We start from the raw sequence: 26,770 nt of genomic DNA on the forward strand, positions 1-26,770 counted from the left end.
TGAAAAGTCTAAAGAAATGCAGCACCATTTCATACTCACAATGGGAAGAGTAAATATTATTATGATGTCAGCTTTCTCTGATTTGATCTATCAGTTTAGCGCAATCTCAATTAAAATACAGCTACGCGATGTTGTAGGCATTGAAAGACTGATTCTAAAGTTTATATAGAAAATCAGAAAGTCCAGAATAGGCAAGAAATACTTCAGAACACAGCTGGAGGACTGCCCTCAAGACTGGCTATAAAACCTTGGTAACCAAGACAGTGTGGTAGCAGTGAAATAATAAATTAATGGGGAAGAATGGAGATCCAGAAATAAGCCTCGGAAATAAGTCATTTGATCTTAGACAATGAATCAAAGGCTATTTACTTGAGGAAGAATAATATTTTAAATAGTTGATACTTAAATAACTAGGCATCTACATGTCAAAGACATAAACCTATATAATTATATTATAATCTCAAAAATGAAAGAAATCATTAAAATGAACCTAGTTGTAAAAGGCAAATGTGTAAAGCTGCTAGAAGACAATGGAACAGAAAAATCAAGGTGACCTTGTGTTTGGCAATAACTTTTTAAATATAGCACCAAAACTGTGATCCATGAAAGCCTAATTAGTCTTGGGACCGCCAGCTTTAAATTCCAGCTGTTCCAGATCAGTGTGTAGTAGGGTGCCTATCGGTGAGCAGACGATAAGGGAGGAGACGACTGCCTTTGGATGTCTCCTACTGGGGTTCTGAATTGGGCTCCATGACATCCCAGCAACCAGCCATGGGGTTGTGGGTGAGGATCTCTCTAGCTGGTGGACTGATTCTGGGAGTTCCTCCCTAAGTTTCTGGTTTGGATTCTGAGTTAAGATTCCAAGTTGAAGCTCTGGTTTGAATTTGGGTTTCAGACTCTAAGTAGTTCCAAATTTATGTGGTGGGTGATGTGGCTGAGAGGTGAGCACATAGGGAAGGGAATTGATTTTGGAAATTTCTAAGTGGGGTTCAGGGTTTGGTACCATGTGACCCAGTCCCTAGGGCCTGGTAGTTGATGGGGTACCTGCGTTTGGGGAGAAAGAGTGGGTAGGTGACTCAATACTAAGGAAAAAGAATCCTAATTAAAAAGCACATAAAATCGGGCTGGAAAGATGGTTCAAAGGTTAAGAGCACTGACTGCTTTCCAGAGGTCCTGAGTTCAATTCCTGGCAACCACATGGTGGCTCACAACCATCAATAATGAGATCTGGTGCCCCCTTCTGGCCTGAAGGCATACATGGAGGAAGAACCCTGTACACGTAATTAATAAATAAGTCTAGAATTTTTTTAAAAAAACACATAAAATTCATGGGTCCCCAGCATTGAAAGAAAGAAATTTAAAAAATGGGCAGAATATCTGAATAGACATTTTATTACGGATGAGAGATGGCAAATGGACATTTGAAGATGCTCAATTGCATGTGTCATTGGAGAATTGTGAATTGAAACCATAATAAGATATCTTGATGGACCTATAAGCGTGGCTGAAATATAGAAGATGGACAACACGGAGTAAGGATGAGGGTCAACAGGAACACAGATTAATTTCTGGTAGACATGCAGGATAGTACAGTGCTCTGGAAGACAGCTTGACAGTTTCTTACAAAGCAGGGTGTAGTCTTACCTTACTTGTGACCCAGAAACCACACCCTAGATATTTAGCCAAGTGATTTGAAAACTTACATACACACAGAAGTCTGCACACATGTATTTGTAGTGGCCTTATTCACAATTTCTAGAAATTTACCAAAGAAGCAAAACCATGCAGCAGTGAGAAGATAGATGTTGTTCGGTAGAGATTCACAGCTACTGTGGTGGCTAGGAGGTGGCTAGGAGCCTATTCCATGTGCCATTGGGATGATGGTTCATGACACTGTGAATTCTTCCAATGAAGGGAATCTAACAAAAGTTAGAGAACTGATCTAATTATTTTAATTAAATTGAATAGTTAATTTAAGAATGTTAACTTTTTTTACTGGTGTATAAAATATTAGAAAAGGTTGAGTTATATAAAACCCATATTAAAATTAAAAAAGAACAGGCGAAAAATGTTCGCGATAACAAATCCCTGAGAGTCACATTTGCACATCTGTCTTCTGTCTCCCAATATTCTCTTCTCCTCCCCTCTCTTCCTCCTCCTTCTCTTTTTCCTTCCCTTTTTCCTTCTTCCTCATTCCTTTTATTTTTCTTTTCTTGCCTTCTTCTTCTCTCTCCCTCCTCCTTTTCTCTGCCTCATCATGTATGCTACTCATATATTGTAGGTATTAACCCCTTATTAGATATATGGTTTATTAATAATTTCAAACCATAACCTGATTTTTCACATTGTTCCCCTTTTATGTGTACAGTGCTCTTCGTGTGATGTCATTCCCCTCGTCATTCATTCCTGCAATGTGAGCTCTTGATATCATATAAAAAGCAGCACACATGCACACACTGGATACACACTTGTCGGTTTTCCTTCTACGTTTGATTCTAGAAATTTTATGTTTTCAGGCCTTACATTTAAGTCTCCAACCCATTTTTCTTCTGGGCTTTTGGAGATAGAGTCTTACTCTGTAGCTTAGGAAGTCTTGGGACTCACCATGTAGATACGGATATATTTTCATCCCTTCACATGGGCATTCTTTTTCTTTACCTCCATCTATTGAAAAGACTGTCTCTCCTTGGAATTTTTTCTTGGTGCCTTTAGTTGCTTTTATAAAATCCAGTAAGACCTGGATTATCTGGGTTATAATATCAGGAGAAATCACCACATCTAATACAGGAAAGTGGTACCCAGTCAGTTTTAATTGCATAACTTTCCTTCTTAGTACTTTTCATCTTGGCCATGGAAGCTTGGGCTATTTAAATACCAGTCAGAGCTTGTTGAAATGAAGGTTTCAGCAAACAATTTTAACATCCTTCTCTTTACTCTCACCTCTTAACCCTAACCTTGGGTGTCAAACATGAACACATGCCAGATTATAGTACTATCATGGTTTATATACATCTACACTCCTCTGTAATTTCATCTTTCCTTTTATTAATTTTTTCACACATTATATTTTGATCATGTTTTCACCACAGTTCCTCCATGATCTTTCCTACCTCCATATCCATCCACCCAACTTTATGACTGATATTCCTCTAGACATGGCATTGAATCAGGAATTGTCTGTACTTTTAGATATAACCGTTTTTAATTACTAACAATATTCTCTTTTATCCAAATTAAGATACTTTCCCCCTTTTTATCTCTCTGGCAGTAATGCAATGACACAATTTCTTGTGCTTTTTTTTGAACTCATTCTGTTGTTTCTCTTGTTCATTAGTAGAGACTCAACGGGACTTGATGACTTCTGTATGTCATTTTCCCCTTTACTGACTGCAAGGGCCACACAGACTTTTTTACTGTGACAGAAGCAGATTTGGCATCCATACAGAGGTCATAGCAATGCTGTTGACAGTTGTGGTTTCAGCCTGTTTGTCAAAACGGAGGTCAATTCAACAGAGACTCCCGAGTTAGTAGAGTGTATCTATCAATACTCAACTCCTTTTAAGCACCTGACATGAAGGTGTGCACTGCTGAGGACATGACACACAGCGAGGTCATTTGTCTCTGCCTCTAGCGGTTTCCCACCTTCCATTTCTCTTCATTGCTGCCCTCCAGGCCTGTCCATCCACTGTCTGTATCATTGTATGGCCTCATTCATTCTGCTCCATTTCCACTCCTCACCAGCCTGTCTAACAAAAACAACTAATGCAGGTTTATTGACTCTCACTGTTTATCTTTCCTTCTGTCGTCACACAATGATTGCAGGTATACAAAGCATTTTCTCACGAGGACGTCAGCATATGGAACCATAGTCATTGCCGAGCCTCCTTTCTTTAGGCACAATATTTCATTTTTTTGGCTGGGAAAGTTTTTTTAAATTAAATATTTTCAAGTGTGTATTTTTGGGATTGACACCAAGCCAAGTTATAGAGAAATTCTATGAAAATTATGCACCTAGATGCATATTTCATCCCAGTGATGGCCATGCAGTGTGACTCAGATAACCACTCCACAAAGGTCAGGAGTCCTTGGGTTAATTTTTAGAAGCAAAATCGCCTTTTCCTCAGGACGAGTGGTACATTTACACTGGACACAGAATAGAGAGATATTGGCAGCCCTGATCTTTTTAAAGGATTGTTCCTTGACAATGGCACCCACTCTAGAAAAGCAGAGGTATGATATAGAGAAAAGAATCCATGTCTCTTGACAATGCAAAACTCCTCTAAGAAAGCAGTGATGAGAGACTGAGAAAAGAATTTATGCCCTGGCCACATCATCTGAGCTCTGGAGAAAGCTAAGTCTTGACTGATTCATCCCTTTATTGGCTGAGGCTGAGACATGTCAAGTCAGTTTGGACTAGCTCATAAGTCCCCTGACTGACTCTTCTACAGGGCCCATGAGAATAAATAAGGTTATCTTTATTTCACTAAAAAATTAATAGAAATGGAGAACTTACACCATTTGCTCAAATTACTCCACCTGGCATAGGTGTCTTAAATTTAAGTTGGTAAGATCTAACTATGAAAATAAATTATAAACACCTTTTATCTACAAAATTATCACTCTGAACTATTTTTAAGTATTCTTAGTTTTTGAGAATTTCACACACATATAATGAAATATAATCATATCTTCCTCCATTTACCCCTTCAATGCTCTTCATATCCCCCTATCATGCCCCATTCAGCTTCATGTCTATTCCTTTGATCACTCACTAAGTTCAGTTAGTGATACCCACATATGCATGGACTTGGGGCCACCCACTGGATCATGGAAGACCTAAGAGTTGCCAGATCCTCAATAAAGAAAGATTCTCTCCCCTCTAGCAATTATCCTGGTATAAAGTCCATGACTGGGAAGGTCATAGAGCCTACAGCAAAACCTGCTATTGTTATTTTGCTAAATGGTCATGCTGTGAATTTGCCTTTAAAAGTTTTATGCTTGCACTTATGGGCTGGGTAGCTCTCAGCTTGGCCAGTGAAGCTTCTTACTCTGTAGTGGGTGGTGGCTGATGGAGAGATTCATAACTGATCAGAGTTCTGAGAATGAGGCTCAGTGCACACCACCAAAGTCTTTCTAGAAAATTTGATGATGATAACCAGGTTTTCCGTAAAATAACTTCGCACATTTTGTACCACCACACAGGATGTCCACCCCATCCCAATTTCCCCTGGATCAGCTTGCTCTCATTCAGGCCTGCATCCTTTCATCCCTTCTCAGCCCTATTTCTTGGCATTCATTCAATCCCCACTTTCATTTTCTTAATTGGGGACACAATGGTGAAATTACATCTCTAGTGTGAAGACATGTTTATTAACCCCTGTAGACACCTGGAGGGGTGCGCCTAGTAGGTACCATGGTGTTTTCTGATCTCCACAGAGGGAAGATTCTGTTAATGGAGTGTAAGGTCTCCAGAGAGAAGGGGTCTCCCAGAGCACACAATGTTAAAAAAACAATGTGCTCATTCACAAAGTTGTATGGATGGGAATGTTTTTTAAGTATGAGGTAAATTTGACCCAGTAGGGTGAACATTGGTTGATAGGTTAGGAGCTAAAGACTGTGTTTGAGTTCCTGTCTGTGACATCCACCTTCCCGTTCCTGTCAGTGGGATCCCACGTCAATGCTACTAGCATTTGGAGGTACTTTTTAAGTGTGAAAACCAGTTGCTCCGGCTTTCTACTTCACACAAGGGTCTAGATTAACAGCTGGAGCTCTAAGGTCAGGCATGCACAAGTCATCAGTTCACAGAGGTGTGGGGCTGAGGGGTCAGAGTGAGGGTGGTCAAGGTCAATTTTCAGAAAGATGAAACCCTAAGGAGAGAGATACTTGCTTGAGGTGATGAGGAAAGTTAATGCTAAGGCAGTGAAACCTGCTGTGAGCTGGCCGAACCAGCATCAGTCATTTCATGCTAAAGGAAAGAGATGGGACATTCATGCCCAGTTCTCATAAAACACTCTTGAAGGTATTAGATTTACTTTCATAAATTGTTTTTATCAGCCCACTTAAGTTTGTCAATTTAAGTAAAATCTTTTATGTATTACCTTATATTATAACTTACTTGTTTCATTCATTAGAATTGCAATATATCTGTCTTTCAGTTAAAGATTTTACTTTTCTTATTTTGTAAACATTTTAACATCAATAACATTGTTGTAGTTAGTATAGACAGTTGATGTTGGTGTGCATTTGTGCTTGCTTGCATGCGTGTATGTTGTATTTGGAGGTTGACATTGCGTAGCTTCTTTTATGGGTCTCTACCTTATTCACTTTCTTCTTTGAGACAGGACTAGCTGTGTAGCCTTGATGGCCTAGAGCTCACTAGGCAGATCAGGTCAGGCTTGAATTCAGAGACTACCTGCCTCTGCTTCCTGAGTGGTGGGATTAAAGTCGTGCACCACTGTCTCAAGACATCTACCTTATTCTTAAGACAGAGTCACAGAATCTTGAGTTTGCCATTTCAGCTGTACTGTCTGAGCAGTGAGCCTTGGGATCTGCCTGCCTCCCCACTGCTCCAGTGCTGGGGTTACAGATGGTACCACTACGTAGACCCGGCTATTTCAAGTGGTTGCTGGGGGATCCAAACTCAGGTCCTCATGCTTGAACAGCAGGCAACTTAGCCACTGAGCCATCTCTCTACCCCTAGGTATTTGGTTTTAGTACACCATCATGGTCATACTTAGTAAATCAACTAGTTTTTACTCTCTGTTAATGTTCCAGAGATTTGAACCCAAGCTATCACGTGTCATCAGTTTGTTGTGCAATTCTGCCCTCTGGCTCTTCCTTTTCATGTCCCATACTACAGTTCTGTTTTTTCTTAAAGCCTTATAGAAAGGCAGCGTCCTCTATTCTAGTACTCAGATGTCACCAGAGTGGCATCACTGTGCTTTCTTTCTCTACCCACTGGCCCTTCCACCCTTTACATCCTGTGATGATGTAATCACTCTTACCTCCACGTGGAAGGAGCATACCCTCATTTATGCCTCTAAAACAGTTTTATTTTATTTTTTTTAAAAAACCACTCTGGTTTCCTTACATGACTGCCAGAGAAATGACCATTTTTTTCTGTGAACCAGGGGAGGCCTGGAGGCTTTGGGAGGAAGCATGGGGCTGTTTTGGTGCAGGTATAAAATACACATGGTAGGAGAAGGTATAAGACAAGGGAAGTCATCAGGGCTTCATAAACAGACGAGAAGGAGCAGAATAACTTGAATGGAGCAGGGATCTGGGAAGGGTTTGTGGGCTTCTGGTTCTAAGGATGTGAGAGTACTGAACCTGGGGAGAAGGCTGGGAACAGGGGAAGCTTGTCTAGGTAACAAACAGGGAACGCACTAAGATTATCTAGAGAGCCTTGTCAAGGGGAGTTGGGCGAGGAGGAAAACCTCTGTACAGAAGACTGGGTGGCTATGGAGAATCAGTAATTTCATCCTTGTTTGCTGCCTAACTGCTGTGGTTCCACTCCTCTTAGAGTAGGCCCCGTCTGACTGGAATGATGGCCCAAGTCAGAGCCAGAAGGGCTGTCTGGGGCATTTAGGACCATACAGATAGGTATTCTCATGCAGGTAGGAGCATAGGCTCATGTTGGGGGGTTTGTGGGGCAGAGTCAGGACCCATTCCTAAGCCAGTGTGGCTCGCACCACACAGCAGCCTCAAGCTTCTAGGAAAGTCAGACTGTAAGTGCATCCTCTGCTTTGTTCTCTTGTTTTTGATTATTTTCCCTTTAGACACAGTAGTCTTTGAGGGTAGAGCCTGGATTTTCTTAAATACTTGTTTCTCCATGGATCCATTAAATGTCAGCTTAGTCACTTTTATCTATTTTGTATGTGGTTACCTCTTCTGTTCTGAGAACAACACAAAGTCTAGAACAAAACCCTTGTCATTCTTCAGTTTATATTCTAGGGGGATGGATAAAAACCCAAATAGATGTGAATTATTTCCATTGGTAGTAAGTGTCTGGCAAAATGATAAACCAGGTTATTGGAGTTAGAGATCTGGGTGGTAAGGAATGCAATGTGGCTCTGGATGTCTTCTGTGTGGACTGTCTGGCTCAGGTTTGTCTGGAAAGGTGCAGACATAACTCTGAGGTGGATGCTCAACCATTGTGTGATTGACTCAAGCCCCCAAGCACAGTTGTGCTTTCTTTCAAAGGGAGCTAGTGAGTCGTAGAATTAGAACGACCCTATATGGTATTTTCTACAATCCTAAAAGTCACTTTCTGATTGCGAGAATCAACGGTAGAAAATTGGTTTCTAAAGTTTCTCATTGGGGAAAATTTCAATAATTAGGAACACCTGGAACAAAATCCAAACTAATATTTTAGAAGCCATTTGACTTATGTTCATCTGAGGTCAATGTATCTACAAACCAACTTCTTGGGAATATGTTATATTTGTTCAGGAATATATGGTTTTATTTTTCATGTTTAACAAAGTTCAAAAGTATGTTTTGTATTTTGGTATTTATAATAAATATTTGCCAATATATTGACATTTTACTTTATTATAGTTTTTATTTGTATTTTTTTACTATTTGTCTAATTTGAAACTCTTTTTTTAAAATAAATATGCAAGTATACAATTAAACACAACACAGATATGATGCACCAGAATAATAGAGAGTAGATTCTAAATAACACAAATCTGATGCTCTAAGAATGGATTTCATTAATTTTTTTGCTACATAGCAAAATATTCCCCCAAACTATTTACTGTTCTATTAATTTTTAGCTTTAAACTTATTGTTATTTTTATGTGTGTGTGTGCAAATATGAATGTACACATGCCACAGTGAGCTTACGGAGGTTAGAGGACTTTTAGGAACTGGTTTCCTCTTTCCACTATATTAAGGAGAGTTAATTTGGTTTCTGTTGCACTGTGCACTCCAGGCTAACTGACCTGCAGGCTTCCAGGTATTTCACTTGGCTTTGCCTCCCATCTTGCCATAGGAGCACTGGGATTGCAGATGAGTGATACTATACCAACTTTTTAAATGAAGTCATGCTGTGTGGCAAGGGCTCTTGCCAGCTGAGTCATTTCACCAACTGTTTTATATTTGCTAAACGATTTCTGAGTCAAAGTTTTGTTCAGTTGCTCTTTAAAGATTCATGTTACAACTTATTGACCATTCTTTAAAACTGCCAACCTGAACCTCTGTCAAAGTGAGCATGTCTTTACAGCTTCTGCCAAGATGTCCAGATCTGAACTCAGTTCCGGCACTGTGACTTCATCATTTATGTCCTGTGTCCCTAAAATCAACACAGGGCTCTACTGTTGTGATGAGGAAGCAAAATCACAGCTATGAAGTTGAGTTCATCCTCCTGGGATTTTCTAACTATCCTGAGCTCCAGCGGCAGATGTTTGGGGCTTTCTTGGTTATTTATCTGGTGACTCTGATAGGAAATGCCCTCATCATCACCATCATCTTCCTGGACCAGAGCCTGCACATCCCCATGTACCTGTTCCTGCAGAACTTGTCTTTAGTGGACCTCTGTTTTAGCACAGTCATCACACCCAAAATGCTGGTGGTCCTGACCACCGAGAAAGCGACCATTTCCTTTGGGGGCTGTTTTGCACAGATGTATTTCATTGTTCTCTTTGGTGGGACTGAGTGTTTTCTCCTGGGGGTAATGGCTTATGATCGATTTGCTGCAATCTGCCATCCTCTGTCCTACCCGGTCCTTATGAACAAAAGGGTCTTTGTGAAACTGGCTGTGTTCTCATGGGTCTCAGGTACCATGATGACTACTCTGCAGACCACATGGGTGTTTAGCTTCCCCTACTGTGGCCACAGGGAAATTAACCATCTCTTCTGTGAGACTCCTCCAGTGCTGGATCTTGCATGTGCAGACACGTTCCTGTTTGAAGTCTATGCCTTCACGGGCACCATTTTGATTGTCATGGTCCCTTTCCTGTTGATACTCTTGTCTTATACTCGGATTCTCTTTGCCATCCTGAGGATGCCATCCACCACAGGGAGGCAGAAGGCCTTTTCCACGTGTGCCTCTCATCTCACGTCTGTGACCCTCTTCTATGGCACGGCCAGTATAACTTACCTACAGCCCAAATCCAGGTACTCACCGGACACCAAGAAACTGATGTCATTGGCTTACACCCTGCTCACCCCTCTGCTGAATCCACTCATCTACAGCCTGAGGAACAAGGAGATGAAAAGGGCTGTGGTGAAATTATGGCAAAGAAAAGTGGGTTTACACACAGCTTGACTTGTTGAGGACCTCGGTGCTTTTCTATCCTGCTATTGAACTCTATATGGATTTTTGCAGGTGTTGAAAACAGAGTACTTTTTTTTTGGGTAGATAATGTTTCCTTTCTTGATATTTCCATGCTTGGAGGCATATCACATTAACCTTCTCTTTTAATACTGTAGTCAATTGTTTTTAGGAGTTATATGATTCATAACACATGACTTACAATTTATTGATCCACCTTCTGTTGTTGAATACAGGTCATTGCTAGACTGTTGCCATTAAGACAAAGCTGCAATAAACATCTAATTCCTCATGTTCATGTTCTTGTTGATTTTATTTTTATATGATAGATCCTTCATGAAGACTGAGGAGATGAATTATTTTGTATTGACGTGCTTTACTAGGTGTTACAGATGCCAACTGTAATGGTGCATGCTTTCTTAAAATTATTTTTTAAATGTATTTTACCCCGACCACAGTTTCCCCTCACTTTTCTCCTCATGTTCCACCCTCTCACCTCCCTTTTACCTCACATCACTTCTCCTCTGTCTCAGTTAAGAAGGGTAAGGCCTCCCATGGGAGTTAGCCAAGCATGGCTTATCTAGATGAGGCAGGATCAAGTTCCTTCCCCCTTGCATCAAGGCTGAGCTAGACATCCGGCCAGAGGAAATAGGTTCCAAAAAGTCAGTTCATGCACCAGGGACAGTTTCTGGTCCCACTGCTAGGGTTTCCACAAACTGATCAAACTACAAATTGTCACCCACATGCAAATGAACTAGATTGGCCCCATACAGGCTCCTTAGCTGTTGGTCTACATTCTATGAGCTCCCAGGCATTCAGGTCAGCTGTCTCTGTGGGTTTCCCTGTCATGAACTTGACCCCACTTGCTCATACAATCCCTCTCCCCTCCCTTCAACTGAACTCCGAGAGCTTGGCCCAGTGCTTGGCTGTGCATCTGTGCATCCATCAGAGTCTGGATGAGGGTTCTATGATGACAGTTAGGGTAGACTCCAATATGCTTACAGGCGAGGGCCTGTTCAGGCACTCTCTCCACTATTACCAGGAGTCTTAGCTGGTGTCATTTTGTGGATTCCTTGAAGTCTCCATGGCACCAGGTTTCTCCCTAATAGTGTAATGGCCCCTCTATCAAGATATCTCTTTCATTACTCTCCCTCTCCATCCCTCCTCCAATTCAACCATCCTGATCCCTCATAGTCCCATCCCCTGCCCCCCTACACCAGTTTACCCAGAAGATCTAATCTATTTTCCCTACCCAGAGAGATCCAGTGGTGTATGCTTTTAATTCCAGCATTTGGAAGGTCAATTTAGGAAACTCCAGAGTTTCAGATCTGGGGCATGTGTTCCAGAGCACAGTGAGACTCATCTTGAGAGCATAAAGGCTGAGGATGTCACTCAACAATAGAATGCTTGCCTAACATGAACAAGGCCCTGGGTTTAATTCTCAGTACCACAAACCAAGCATGAAAGCAGAATTGCTGTTCACATGTGTCTGCTTACTTCCGGCTGATGTTGAGCCCCACTGAGCACCACTTCTATCCAGAGCAGCAGGAGACCAACTACATGAAACAATTTTTCTAGAGAGAAAATCCATTCTAAGAAAGAGTAAAGAATTCATTTATTTTTGGGTGCTCAAACTTGTTTGAATTCATACATCTTCATTTTATAATCAGAAACTGGGTTACTTTGGGATCTATGTATGTATGTATGTATGTATGTATGTATCTATCTATCTATCTATCTATCTATCTATCTATCTACATCTATATATCCGCTGCCCCGCGGAAGCCTGCCAGACTGCCTGCCTTTCCAGTTTGGCATTAGCATCTCTCACTTTATGAACAACTATGTGATGCAGGGCTGGAAAAGATGGAAAAATGGAATGGGAGGAGCATGCACTGTGGATAGAGGTGGAACTGGACATGGGACGGTAGCGACAGTTGGGAGACAAGGCTGAGGTTGACAGTGAAACATGTTATTGGCCAGTCGGGCCAGCAGGGTAGTGTACAGCAACCTGGAATGTACTCAGATGCGGACTATGCCCCTCAACACACAGACTAGCGATGGTATTGCCCTAGCTCTGGGCAGTGATGGAGGCCCAAGATGAGGAAAGTTTCTCTTTCTGGATTGGACCTCATTGGAGGACTACCATGGTCTGAGACGCGGTTGGGGGTCATGTTAGTTTTGGTGGTTCATACTGATGCCCCAGGCTGCAAGAGTCTGAGATCCGTGTGGACGTTCAAATTCTTTGTTATTGTCCGCGTGCCATGCTGCTGCTGGAGATTACACTGGTTTGAGCGGCCCTCGCCTCCACCTGAGACAGTGGTATTGGTCCTTTCTGTCACTGAGAGCCATGTCTGGGTCCATGGTTCTATTGCAGCCAGGGTCTATGTTGATGCCCGATTCCCATGTTATCACCTAAGGCCATGTTGATGTCTGTTGTCTAGACTTGGAGGGCATTGTCTGGATCCAGGGCCTACTGCGGCTGGGGCCGTGTTGGTGGTCTGTGCTGTTACCGGAAACCATGTGGAAGCACTCGATCTGTGCTCCAGCTGACAGTAAACAGCAAGCGACCTGTTTTTGCAGTGATACCGATTACTGAAGATGCACAGTTGATAGAGACGGACATGGAAGGCTTAATACGCAAGAGTCTATTGGAATTGGAATTTAAAAACACGTCCAGAAATCAGGCAAGATGTCGCATACCTGTAGTGTCAGCTGTGTGGGAGGCTGACTTGGGAGAATCATCAGTGCCCAGAGTGTAAGGCCATCATGGTTGACACAGCAACCCCTTGTCTCAAAAAACAAGAGATCTCCCACAGCAACACTTACCTAAACACTAAGAATAGAATTACCTAAAAATAAATCTAGTGAAATATATATATGTATACATATACATTTGTAATAGGAGGATGCGGGCCTGCTTTTCATCCCGATCTCTAAGAAAAAAATTACAAGATACTGTTGAAATGAAAAGTCTAAAGAAATACAGCACCATTTCATACTCACAATGGGAAGAGTAAATATTATTATGATGTCAGCTTTCTCTGATTTGATCTATCAGTTTAGTGCAATCTCAATTAAAATACAGCTACGCGATGTTGTAGGCATTGAAAGACTGATTCTAAAGTTTATATAGAAAATCAGAAAGTCCAGAATAGGCAAGAAATACTTCAGAACACAGCTGGAGGACTGCCCTCAAGACTGGCTATAAAACCTTGGTAACCAAGACAGTGTGGTAGCAGTGAAATAATAAATTAATGGGGAAGAATGGAGATCCAGAAATAAGCCTCGGAAATAAGTCATTTGATCTTAGACAATGAATCAAAGGCTATTTACTTGAGGAAGAATAATATTTTAAATAGTTGATACTTAAATAACTAGGCATCTACATGTCAAAGACATAAACCTATATAATTATATTATAATCTCAAAAATGAAAGAGATCATTAAAATGAACCTAGTTGTAAAAGGCAAATGTGTAAAGCTGCTAGAAGACAATGGAACAGAAAAATCTAGATGACCTTGTGTTTGGCAATAACTTTTTAAATATAGCACCAAAACTGTGATCCATGAAAGCCTAATTAGTCTTGGGACCGCCAGCTTTAAATTCCAACTGTTCCAGATCAGTGTGTAGTAGGGTGCCTATCGGTAGGCAGACGATAAGGGAGGAGACGACTGCCTTTGGATGTCTCCTACTGGGGTTCTGAATTGGGCTCCATGACATCCCAGCAACCAGCAATGGGGTTGTGGGTGAGGATCTCTCTAGCTGGTGGACTGATTCTGGGAGTTCCTCCCTAAGTTTCTGGTTTGGATTCTGAGTTAAGCTTTCAAGTTGAAGCTCTGGTTTGAATTTGGGTTTCAGACTCTAAGTAGTTCCAAATTTATGTGGTGGGTGATGTGGCTGAGAGGTGAGCACATAGGGAAGGGAATTGATTTTGGAAATTTCTAAGTGGGGTTCAGGGTTTGGTACCATGTGACCCAGTCCCTAGGACCTGGTAGTTGATGGGGTACCTGAGTTTGGGGAGAATGAGTGGGTAGGTGACTCAATACTAAGGAAAAAAATCCTAATTAAAAAGCACATAAAATCGGGCTGGAGAGATGGCCCAAAGGTTAAGAGCACTGACTGCTTTCCAGAGGTCCTGAGTTCAATTCCTGGTGAATTGGTGGCTCACAACCATCAATAATGAGATCTGGTGCCCCCTTCTGGCCTGAAGGCATACGTGGAGGAAGAACCCTGTACACATAATTAATAAACAAGTCTAGAATTTTTAAAAAAGCACATACAATCCATGGGTCCCCAGCATTGAAAGAAAGAAATTTAAAAAATGGGCAAAATATCTGAATAGACATTTTATTACGGATGAGAGATGGCAAATGGACATTTGAAGATGCTCAATTGCATGTGTCATTTGAGAATTGCGAATTGAAACCATAATATGATATCTTGATGGGCCTATGAGCATGGCTGAAATATAGAAGATGGACAACACGGAGTAAGGATGAGGGTCAACAGGAACACAGATTAATTTCTGGTAGACATGCAGGATAGTACAGTGCTCTGGAAGACAGCTTGACAGTTTCTTACAAAGCAGGGTGTAGTCTTACCTTACTTGTGACCCAGAAACCACATCCTACATATTTAGCCAAATGATTTGGAAACTTACATACACACAGAAGTCTGCACATATGTATTTGTAGTGGCCTTATTCACAATTTCTAGAAATTTACCAAAGAGGCAAAGCCATGCGGCAGTGAGAAGATTTTGGTTGGTAAAGATTCACAGACGGCAGGGAGCGGGTGGCTAGGAGCCTATTCCATGTGCCATTGGGATGATGGTTCATGACACTGTGAATTCTTCCAATGAAGGGAATCTAACAAAAGTTAGAGAACTGATCTAATTATTTTAATTAAATGGAATAGTTAATTTAAGAATGTTAATTTTTTTTACTGGTGTATAAAATATTAGACAAGGTTGAGTTATATAAAACCCATATCAAAATTAAAATAGAACAGGAGAAAAATGTTCGAGATAACAAATCCCTGAGAGTCACATTTGCACATCTGTCTTCTGTCTCCCAATATTCTCTTCTCCTCCCTTCTGTTCCTTCTCCTTCTCTTTTTCCTTCCCTTTTTCCTTCTTCCTCATTCCTTTTATTTTCCCTTCCTCGCCTTCTTCCTCTCTCTCCCTCCTCCTTTCCTCTGCCTCATCATGTATGCTACTCATATATTGTAGGTATTAACCCCTTATTAGATATATGGTTTATTAATAATTTCAAACCACAAACTTATTTTTCGCATTGTTCCCCTTTTATGTGTACAGTGCTCTTCGTGTGATGTCATTCCCCTCGTCATTCATTCCTGCAATGTGAGCTCTTGATATCATATAAAAAGCAGCACACATGCACACACTGGAAACACACTTGTCGGCTTTCCTTCTACGTTTTTATTCTAGAAATTTTATGTTTTCAGGCCTTACATTTAAGTCTCCAACCCATTTTTCTTCTGGGCTTTTGGAGATAGTCTTACTCTGTAGCTTAGGAAGTCTTGGGACTCACCATGTAGATACGGATGTATTTTCATCCCTTCACATGGGCATTCTTTTTCTTTTCCTCCATCTATTGAAAAGACTGTATCTCCTTGGGATTTATTCTTGGTGCCTTTAGTTGCTTTTATAAAATCCAGTAAGACTAGGATTATCTGGGTTATAATGTCAGGAGAAATCACCACATCTAATACAGGAAAGTGGTACCCAGACAGTTTTAATTGCACACATTTCCTTCCTAGTACTTTTCATCTTGGCCATGGAAGCTTGGGCTCTTTAAATACCAGTCAGAGCTTGTTGAAATGAAGGTTTCAGCAAACAATTATAGCATCCTTCTCTTTACTCTCACCTCTTAACCCTTGGGTGTCAAACATGAACACATGCCAGATTATAATACTATCATGGCTTTTATACATCTAGACTCCCCTGTAATTTCATCAGGAGTCTTTCCTTTTATTAATTTTTTTTCACACATTATATTTTGATCATGTTCCCCCCTGTTCCTCCCTGATCTTTCCTACCTCCATATCCATCCAACTTCATGACTTATATTCCTCTAGACATGACATTGAATCAGGAATTGTTTATACTTTTAGATATAACCTTTTTTAATTACTAACAATATTCTCTTTTATCCAAATTAAGATACTTTCCCCCTTTTTATCTCTCTGGCAGTAATGCAATGACACAATTTCTTGTGCTTCTTTTTGAACTCATTCTGTTGTTTCTCTTGTTCAATAGTAGAGACTCAACGGGACTTGATGACTTCTGTATGTCATTTTCCCCTTTACTGACTGCAAGGGCCACACAGACTTTTTTTACTGTGACAGGAGCAGATTTGGCATCCGTACAGAGGTCATAACAGGGCTGTTGACAGTTGGGCTTTCAGCTTGTTTGTCAAAAAGGAGGTCAATTCAATAGATACTCCTGAGTTAGTAGAGCATATCTATTAATCCTCGACTCCTTTTAAGCACCTGACATGAAGGTGTGCACTGCTGAGGACATGACACACAGGGAGGTCATTTGTCTCTGCCTCTAGCGGTTTCCCACCTTCCATTTCTCTTCATTGCTGCCCTCCAGGCCTGTCCATCCACTGTCTGTATCATTGTATGGCCTCATTCATTCTGCTCCATTTCCACTCCTCACCAGCCTGTCTAACAAAAACAACGAATGCAAGTTTATTGACTCTCACTGTTTATCTTTCCTTCTGTCGTCACACAATGATTGCAGGTATACAAAGCATTTTCTCACGAGGAAGTCAGCATATGGAACCATAGTCATTGCTGAGCCTCCTTTCTTTTGGCACAATATTTCATTTTTTTTTGGCTAGGGAAGTTTTTTAAATTAAATATTTTCAGGTGTGTATTGTTGGGATTGACACCAAGCCAAGTTATAGAGAAATTCTATGAAAATTATGCACCTAGATGCATATTTCATCCCAGTGATGGCCATGCAGTGTGACTCAGATAACCACTCCACAAAGGTCAGGAGTCCTTGGGTTAATTTTTAGAAGCAAAATCGCCTTTTCCTCAGGACGAGTTGTACATTTACACTGGACACAGAATAGAGAGATATTGGCAGCCCTGATCTTTTTAAAGGTTTGTTCCTTGACAGTGGAACCCACTCTAGAAAAGCAGAGGTATGATATAGAGAAAAGAATCCATGTCTCTTGACAATGCAAAACTCCTCTAAGAAAGCAGTGATGAGAGACTGAGAAAAGAATTTATGCCCTGGCCACATCATCTGAGCTCTGGAGAAAGCTAAGTCTTGACTGATTCATCCCTCTATTGGCTGAGGCTGAGACATGTCAAGTCAGTTTGGGCTAGCTCATAAGTCCCCTGACTCTTCTACAGGGCCCATGAGAATAAATAAGGTTATCTTTATTTCACTAAAAAAATTAATAGAAATGGAGAACTTACACCGTTTGCTCAAATTACTCCACCTGGCATAGTTGTCTTAAATTTAACTTGGTAAGATCTAACTATGAAAATAAATTATAAACACCTTTTATCCACAAAATTATCACTCTGAACTATTTTTAAGTATTCTTAGTTTTTGAGAATTTCACACACATATAATGAAATATAATCATATCTTCCTCCATTTACCCCTTCAATGCTCTTCATATCCCCCTATCATGCCCCATTCAGCTTCATGTCTATTCCTTTCATCACTCACTAAGTTCAGTTAGTGATGCCCACATATGCATGGACTTGGGGCCACCCACTGGATCATGGAAGACCTAAGAGTTGCCAGATCCTCAATAAAGAAAGATTCTCTCCCCTCTAGCAATTATCCTGGTATAAAGTCCATGACTGGGAAGGTCGTAGACCCTACAGCAAAACCTGCTATTGTTATTTTGCTAAATGGTCATGCTGAATTTGCCTTTAAAAGTTTTATGCTTGCACTTATGGGCCTGGGTAGCTCTCAGCTTGGCCAGTGAAGCTTCTTACTCTGTAGTGAGCGGTGGCTGATGGAGAGATTCATAACTGATCAGAGTTCTGAGAATGAGGCTCAGTGCACACCACCAAAGTCTTTCTAGAAAATTTGATGATGATAACCAGGTTTTCCATAAAATAACTTCACACATTTTGTACCACCACACAGGATGTCCACCCCATCCCAATTTCCCCTGGATCAGCTTGCTCTCATTCAGGCCTGCATCCTTTCATCCCTTCTCAGCCCTATTTCTTGGCATTCATTCAATCCCCACTTTCATTTTCTTAATTGGGGACACAATGGTGAAATTACATCTCTAGTGTGAAGACATGTTTATTAACCCCTGTAGACACCTGGAGGGGAGCACCTAGTTGGTACCATGGTGTTTTCTGATCTCCACAGAGGGAAGCCTCTGTTAACGGAGTGTAAGGTCTCCAGAGAGAAGGGGTCTCCCAGAGCACACAATGTTAAAAAAACAATGTGCTCATTCACAAAGTTGTATGGATGGGAATATTTTTTAAGCATGAGGTCAAATATCTGACCCAGTAGGGTGAACATTGGTTGATAGGTTAGGAGCTAAAGACTGTGTTTCAGTTCCTGTCTGTGTCTTCCACCTTCCTACTCCTGTCCGTTGGATCCCACGTCAATGCTACTAGCATTTGGAGGTACTTTTTAAGTGTGAAAACCAGTTGCTCCGGCTTTCTACTTCACACAAGGGTCTAGATTAACAGCTGGAGCTCTAAGGTCAGGCATGCACAAGTCATCAGTTCACAGAGGTGTGGGGCTGAGGGGTCAGAGTGAGGGTGGTCAAGGTTAATTTTCAGAAAGATTAAACCCTAAGGAGAGAGATACTTGCTTGAGGTAATGAGGAAAGTTAATGCTAAGGCAGTGAAACCTGCTGTGAGCTGGCCGAACCAGCATCAGTCATTTCATGCTAAAGAGATGGGACATTCATGCCCAGTTCTCATAAAATACTCTTGAAGGTATTAGATTTACTTTCATAAATTGTCTTTATCAGCCCACTTAAGTTTGTCAATTTATGTAAAATCTTTTATGTATTATCTTATATTATAACTTACTTGTTTCATTCATTAGAGATGCAATATATGTCTTTCAGTTAAAGATTTTACTTTTCTTATTTTGTAAACATTTTAACATCAATAACATTGTTGTAGTTAGTATAGACAGTTGATGTTGGTGTGCATTTGTGCTTGCTTGCATGCGTGTATGTTGTATTTGGAGGTTGACATTGTGTAGCTTCTTTTATGGGTCTCTACCTTATTCACTTTCTTCTTTGAGACAGGACTAGCTGTGTAGCCTTGATGGCCTAGAGCTCACTAGGCAGATCAGGTCAGGCTTGAATTCAGAGACTACCTGCCTCTGCTTCCTGAGTGGTGGGATTAAAGTCGTGCACCACTGTCTCAAGACATCTACCTTATTCTTAAGACAGAGTCACAGAATCTTGATTTTGCCATTTCAGCTTTACTGTCTGAGCAGTGAGCCTTGGGATCTGCCTGCCTCCCCACTTCTCCAGTGCTGGGGTTACAGATGGTACCACTACGTAGACCCGGCTATTTCAAGTGGTTGCTGGGGGATCCAAACTCAGGTCCTCATGCTTAAATAGCAAGCAACTTAGCCACTGAGCCATCTCTCTACCCCTAGGTATTTGGTTTTAGTACACCATCATGGTCATACTTAGTAAATCAACTAGTTTTTACTCTGTGTTAATGTCCCAAAGATTTGAACCCAAGCTATCAAGTGTCTTCAGTTTGTTGTGCAATTCTGTCCTCTGGCTCTCCTTTTTCATGTCCCATACTACAGTTCTGTTTTTTTCTAAAGCCTTATAGAAAGGCAGCGTCCTCTATTCTAGTACTCAGATGTCACCAGAGTGGCATCACCGTGCTTTCTTTCTCTACCCACTGGCCCTTCCACCTTTTAGATCCCGTGATGATGTAATCACTCTTATCTCCACGTGGAAGGAGCATTCCCTCATTTATGCCTCTAAAACAGTTTTATTTTATTTTATTTTTTTAAAAAACCACTCTGGTTTCCTTACATGACTGCCGGAGAAATGACCATTTTTTTCTGTGAACCAGGGGAGGCCTGGAGGCTTTGGGAGGAAGCATGGGGCTGTTTTGGTGCAGGTATAAAATACACATGGTAGGAAAAGGTATAAGACAAGGGACGTCATCAGGGCTTCATAAACAGATGAGAAGGAGCAGAGGAACTTGAATGGAGCAGGAATCAGGGAAGGATTTGTGGGTTTTTTGTTCTAAGGATGTGAGAGTACTGACATTGGGGAGAAGGCTGGGAACAGGGGGAGTTTGTCTAGGTAGCGCAGGTAGCGTGCTAAGCCTTATCTAGAGAGCCTTGTCAAGGGGAGTTGGGCGAGGAAGAAAACCTCTGTACAGAAGACTGGGTGGCTGTGGAGAATCAGGAATTTCATGCTTGTTTGCTGCCTAACTGCTGTGGTTCCACTCCTCTCAGTGTAGGCCCCGTCTGACTGTAATGATGGCCCAAGTCAGAGCCAGAAGGGCTGTCTGGGGTCATTTTGGACCATACAGATAGGGATTCTCATGCAGGGAGGAGCACAGGCTCATGTTGGGGGGTTCGTGGCTGAGTCAGGACCCATTCCTAAGCCAGTGTGGCTCGCACCCCACAGCAACCTCAAGCTTCTAGGGAAGTCAGACCGTAAGTGCATCCTCTACTTTGTTCTCTTGTTTTTGATTATTTTCACTTTAGACACAGTAGTCATTGAGGGTAGAGCCTGGATTTTCTTAAATACCTGTTTCTCCATGGATCCATTAAATGTCAGCTTAGTCACTTTTATCTATTATGTATGCGGTTACCTCTTCTGTTCTGAGAACAACACAAAGTCTAGAACAAAACCCTTGTCATCCTTCAGTTTATATTCTAGAGGGATGGATAAAAACCCAAATAGATGTGGATTCTTTCCTTTGGAAGTGTCTGGCAAAATGATAAACCAGGTTATTGGAGTTAGAGATCGGGGTGGTAAGGAATGCAATGTGGCTCTGGATGTCTTCTGTGTGGACTGTCTGGCTCAGGTTTATCTGGAAGGGTGCAGACATAACTCTGAGGTGGGTGCTCAACCATTGTGTGATTGACTCAAACCCCCAAGCACAGCTGTGCATTCTTTCAAAGGGAGCTACTGAGTCATAGAATTAGAATGACTGTATATGGTATTTTCTACAGTCCTAAAAGTCACTTTCTGATTACGAGAATCAACGGTAGAAAATTGGTTTCTAAAGTTTCTCATTGGGGAAAATTTCAATAATTACGAACACCTGGACCAAAATCCAAACTAATATTTTAGAAGCCATTTGACTTATGTTCTTCTGAGGTCAATGTATCTACAAACCAACTTCTTGGGAATATGTTATATTTGTTCAGGAATATATGGTTTTATTTTTCATGTTTAACAAAGTAACAAAAGTATGTTTTGTATTTTGGTATTTATAATAAATATTTGCCAATATGTTGACATTTTAATTTATTAAGTTTTAATTTGTATTTTTTTACTATTTGGCTAATTTGAAACTCTTTATTTAAAATAAATATGCAAGTACACAATTAAACACAACACAGATATGATGCACCACAGTAATAGAGAGTAGATTCTAAATAACACAAATCTGATGCTCTAAGAATGGATTTCATTAATTTTTTTGCTACATAGCAAAATATTCCCCCAAACTATTTACTGTTCTATTAATTTTTAGCTTTAAACTTATTGTTATTTTTATGTGTGTGTGTGCAAATATGAATGTACACATGCCACAGTGAGCTCGTGGATGTCAGAGGACCTTTGGGAACTGGTTTCCTCTTTCCACTATATTAAGGAGAGTTAATTTGGTTTCTGTTGCACTGTGCACTCCAGGCTAACTGACCCGCAAGCTTTCAGGTATTTCACTTGGCTTTGCCTCCCATCTTGCCATAGGAGCACTGGGATTGCAGATGAGTGATACTATACCAACGTTTTAAATGAGGGATCCAGGGATGGAGCTGAAGTCAGGCTGTGTGGCCAGGGCTCTTACCAGCAGAGTCATTTCACCAACTGTTTTATATTTGCTAGACGATTTCTGAGTCAAAGTTTTGTTCATTTGCTCTTTAAAGATTCATTGTTACAACTTACTGGCCATTCTTTAAAACTGCCAGCCTGAACCTCTGTCAAAATGAGCATGCCATTACAGTTTCCGCCAAGATGTCCAGATCTCAACTCAGCTCCTGCACTGTGACTTCATCATTTATGTCCTGTGTCCCTAAAATCAACACAGGGCTCTGCTGTTGTGATGAGGAAGCAAAATCACAGCTCTGAAGTTGAGTTCATCCTCCTGGGATTTTCTACCTTTCCTGAACTCCAAGGGCAAATGTTTGGGACTTTCTTGGTTATTTATCTGGTGACTCTGATAGGAAATGCCCTCATCATCACCATCATCTTCCTGGACCAGAGCCTGCATATCCCCATGTACCTGTTCCTGCAGAACTTGTCTTTAGTAGACCTCTGTTTTAGCACAGTCATCACACCCAAAATGTTGGTGGTCCTGACCACCGAGAAAGCGACCATTTCCTTTGGGGGCTGTTTTGCACAGATGTATTTCATTCTTCTCTTTGGTGGGACTGAGTGTTTTCTCCTGGGGGCAATGGCTTATGACCGATTTGCTGCAATCTGCCATCCTCTGTCCTACCCGGTCCTTATGAACAAAAGGGTCTTTGTGAAACTGGCTGTGTTCTCATGGGTCTCAGGTACCATGATGACTACTCTGCAGACCACATGGGTGTTTAGTTTCCCCTACTGTGGCCACAGGGAAATTAACCATCTCTTCTGTGAGACTCCCCCAGTGCTGGAGCTTGCATGTGCAGACACGTTCCTGTTTGAAGTCTATGCCTTCACGGGCACCATTTTGGTTGTCACGGCCCCCTTCCTGTTGATACTCTTGTCTTATACTCGGATTCTCTTTGCCATCCTGAGGATGCCATCCACCACAGGGAGGCAGAAGGCCTTTTCCACGTGTGCCTCTCATCTCACGTCTGTCACCTTCTTCTATGGCACGGCCAGTATAACTTACCTACAGCCCAAATCCAGGTACTCACCGGACACCAAGAAACTGATGTCTTTGGCTTACACCCTGCTCACCCCTCTGCTGAATCCACTCATCTACAGCCTGAGGAACAAGGAGATGAAAAGGGCTGTGGTGAAATTATGGCAAAGAAAAGTGGGTTTACACACGGCTTGACTTGTTGAGGACCTCGGTGCTTTTCTATCCTGCTATTGAACTCTATATGGATTTTTGCAGGTGTTGAAAACAGAGTACTTTTTTTTTGATAGATAATGTTTCCTTTCTTGATATCTCCATGCTTGGAGGCATATCACATTAACCTTCTCTTTTAATACTGTAGTCAATTGTTTTTAGGAGGTATATGATCCATAACACATGACTCACAATCTATTGATCCACCTTCTGTTGTTGAATACAGGTCATTGCTAGACTGTTGCCATTAAGACAAAGCTGCAGTAAACATCTAATTCCTCATGTTCATGTTCTTGTTGATTTTATTTTTATGTGAGAGATCCCTCACGAAGACTGAGTAGATGAATTATTTTGTATTGACGTGCTTTACTAGGTGTTACAGATGCCAACTGAAGTGGTGCTTGCTTTCTTAAAATTATTTTTTAAATTTATTTTACCCCGACCACAGTTTCCCCTCACTCTTCTCCTCTTGTTCCATCCTCTCACCTCCCTTTTAACAAACATCACTTCTCCTCTGTCTCAGTTAAGAAGGGTAAGGCCTCCCATGAGAGTTAGCCAAGCATGGCTTATCTAGATGAGTCAGGATCAAGCTCCTTCGCTCTTGCATCAAGGCTGAGCTAGACATCTGGCCAGAGGAAATAGGTTCCAAGAAGCCAGTTCATGCACCAGGGACAGGTTCTGGTCCCACTGCTAAGGTTTCCACAAACAGATTTGCACCCACATGCAAATGAACTAGGTTGGTCCCATGCAGGCTCCCTAGCTGTTGGTCCAGATTCTATGAGCTCCCAGGCATTCAGGTCAGCTGTCTCTGTGGGTTTCCCTGTCATGAACTTGACCCCACTGCTCATACAATCCCTCTTCCCTCCCTTCAACTGAACTCCGAGGGCTTGACCCAGTGCGTGGCTGTGCATCTCTGCATCCATCAGAGTCTGGATGAAGGTTCTATGATGACAGTTAGGGTAGACTCCAATATGCTTACAGGCGAGGGCCTGTTCAGGCACCCTCTCCACTATTACCAGGAGTCTTAGTTGGGGTCATTTTGTGGATTCCTGGGAGTCTCCATGGTACCAGGTTTCTCCCTAATAGTGTAATGGCCCCTCTATCCAGATATCTCTTTTGTTACTCTCCCTCTCCATCCCTCCTCCAATTCAACCATCTCGATCCCTCATATTCCCATCCCCTGCCTCCCTACACCAGTTTACCCAGAAGATCTAATCTATTTTCCTTCCCAGGGTGATCCAGTGGTGTATGCTTTTAATTCCAGTATTTGAAAGGTCATTTTAGGAAACTCCAGAGTTTAAGATCTGGGGTACATGTGTTCCAGAGCACAGTGAGACACATCTTGAGAACATAAAGGCTGAGGATATCACTCAACAATAGAATGCTTGCCTAACATGAACAAGGCCCTGGGTTTAATTCTCAGTACCACAAACCAAGCATGAAAGCAGAAATGCTGTTCACATGTGTCTGCTTACTTCCGGCTGATGTTGAGCCCCACTGAGCACCACTTCTATCTGGAGCAGCAGGAGACCAACTACATGAAATGATTTTTCTAGAGAGAAAATCCATTCTAAAAAAGAGTAAAGAATTCATTTATTTTTGGGTGCTCAAACTTGTTTGAATTCATACATCCTCACTTTACAATCACAAACTGGGTTACTTTGGGATCTATGTATGTATGTATGTATGTATGTATGTATGTATCTATCTATCTATCTATCTATCTATCTACATCTATATATCCGCTGCCCCGAGGAAGCCTGCCAGGCTGCCTGCCTTTCCAGGTTGGCATTAGCATCTGTCACTTTGATGAACAACTATGTGATGCAGGGCTGGAAAAGATGGAAAAATGGAATGGGAGGAGCATGCACTGTGGATAGAGGTGGAACTGGACACGGGACGGTAGTGACAGTTGGGAGACAAGGCTGGGGTTGACAGTGAAACATGTTATGGGCCAGTCGAGCCAGCAGGGTAGTTAGTGTACAGTAGCCTGGAATGTACTCAGACGCGGACTCAGTCCCTCAGCACACAGACTAGCCATGGGATTGCCCTATCTCTGGGCAGCGATGGAGGCCAAAGATGAGGAAAGTTTCTCTTTCTGGATTGGACCTCATTGGAGGACTACCATGGTCTGAGACGCGGTTGGGGGTCATGTTAGTTTTGGTGGTTCATACTGATGCCCCAGGCTGCAAGATCTGAGATCCGTGTGAACGTTCAAATTCTTTGTTATTGTCCGCGTGCCATGCTGCTGCTGGAGATTACACTGGTTTGAGCGGCCCTCGCCTCCACCTGAGACAGTGGTATTGGTCCTTTCTGTCACTGAGAGCCATGTCTGGGTCCATGGTTCTATTGCAGCCAGGGTCTATGTTGATGCCCGAGGCCCATGTTATCACCTAAGGCCATGTTGATGTCTGTGGTCTAGACTTGTAGGGCACTGTCTGGATCCAGGGACTACTGCGACTGGGGCCGTGTTGGTGGTCTGTGCTGTTACCGGAAACCATGTGGAAGCACTCGATCTCTTCTCCAGCTGACAGTAAACAGCAAGCGACCTGTTTTTGCAGTGATACCGATTACCGAAGATGCCCAGTTGATAGAGACGGACATGGAAGGCTTAATACGCAAGAGTCTATTGGAATTGGAATTTAAAAACACGTCAAGAAATCAGGCAAGATGTTGCATACCTGTAGTGTCAGCTGTGTGGGAGGCTGACTTGGGAGAATCATCAGTGCCCAGAGTGTAAGGCCATCATGGTTGACACAGCAACCCCTTGTCTCAAAAAACAAGAGATCTCCCACAGCAACACTTACCTGAACACTAAGAATAGAATTACCTAAAAATAAATCTAGTGAAATATATATATGTATACATATACATTTGTAATAGGAGGATGCGGGCCTGCTTTTCATCCCGATCTCTAAGAAAAAATTTACAAGATACTGTTGAAATTAAAAGTCTAAAGAAATACAGCACCATTCCATACTCACAATGGGAAGAGTAAATATTATTATGATGTCAGCTTTCTCTGATTTGATCTATCAGTTTAGTGCAATCTCAATTAAAATACAGCTACGTGATGTTGTAGGCGTTGAAAGACTGATTCTAAAGTTTATATAGAAAATCAGAAAGTCCAGAATAGGTAAGAAATACTTCAGAACACAGCTGGAGGACTGCCCTCAAAACTTGCTATAAAACCTTGGTAACCAAGACAGTGTGGTATCAGTGAAATAATAAATTAATGGG

At 41.6% G+C, this 26,770-nt stretch overlaps 2 protein-coding genes across 2 annotated transcripts; both read left to right on the top strand.

Annotated features, from left to right (window-relative positions):
- Positions 1-9,328: 9,328 nt before the first annotated feature.
- LOC148121505 (olfactory receptor 10A3-like) lies at positions 9,329-10,273 on the top strand. Its single transcript, XM_087907659.1, has one exon. It carries the CDS (start codon positions 9,329-9,331, stop codon positions 10,271-10,273), a length of 945 nt encoding a protein of 314 aa, XP_087763785.1.
- A 12,175-nt stretch (positions 10,274-22,448) lies between these two features.
- On the top strand, positions 22,449-23,515 carry LOC148121506 (olfactory receptor 10A3-like). The gene has a single exon (XM_087907660.1). It carries the CDS (start codon positions 22,571-22,573, stop codon positions 23,513-23,515), a length of 945 nt encoding a protein of 314 aa, XP_087763786.1. The 5' UTR covers positions 22,449-22,570.
- The last annotated feature ends 3,255 nt before the right edge of the window (positions 23,516-26,770 follow it).

The sequence above is a fragment of the Myodes glareolus genome, chromosome 7, assembly GCF_982192425.1.
Source record: "Myodes glareolus chromosome 7, mMyoGla1.1, whole genome shotgun sequence".
Classification (NCBI taxonomy): Eukaryota; Metazoa; Chordata; class Mammalia; order Rodentia; family Cricetidae; genus Myodes; species Myodes glareolus.

Coding starts and splice junctions, on each gene's coding strand:
- LOC148121505 (XM_087907659.1), top strand. CDS start 9,329: ATGAGGAAGCAAAATCACAGCTATGAAGTTGAGTTCATCCTCCTGGGA.
- LOC148121506 (XM_087907660.1), top strand. CDS start 22,571: ATGAGGAAGCAAAATCACAGCTCTGAAGTTGAGTTCATCCTCCTGGGA.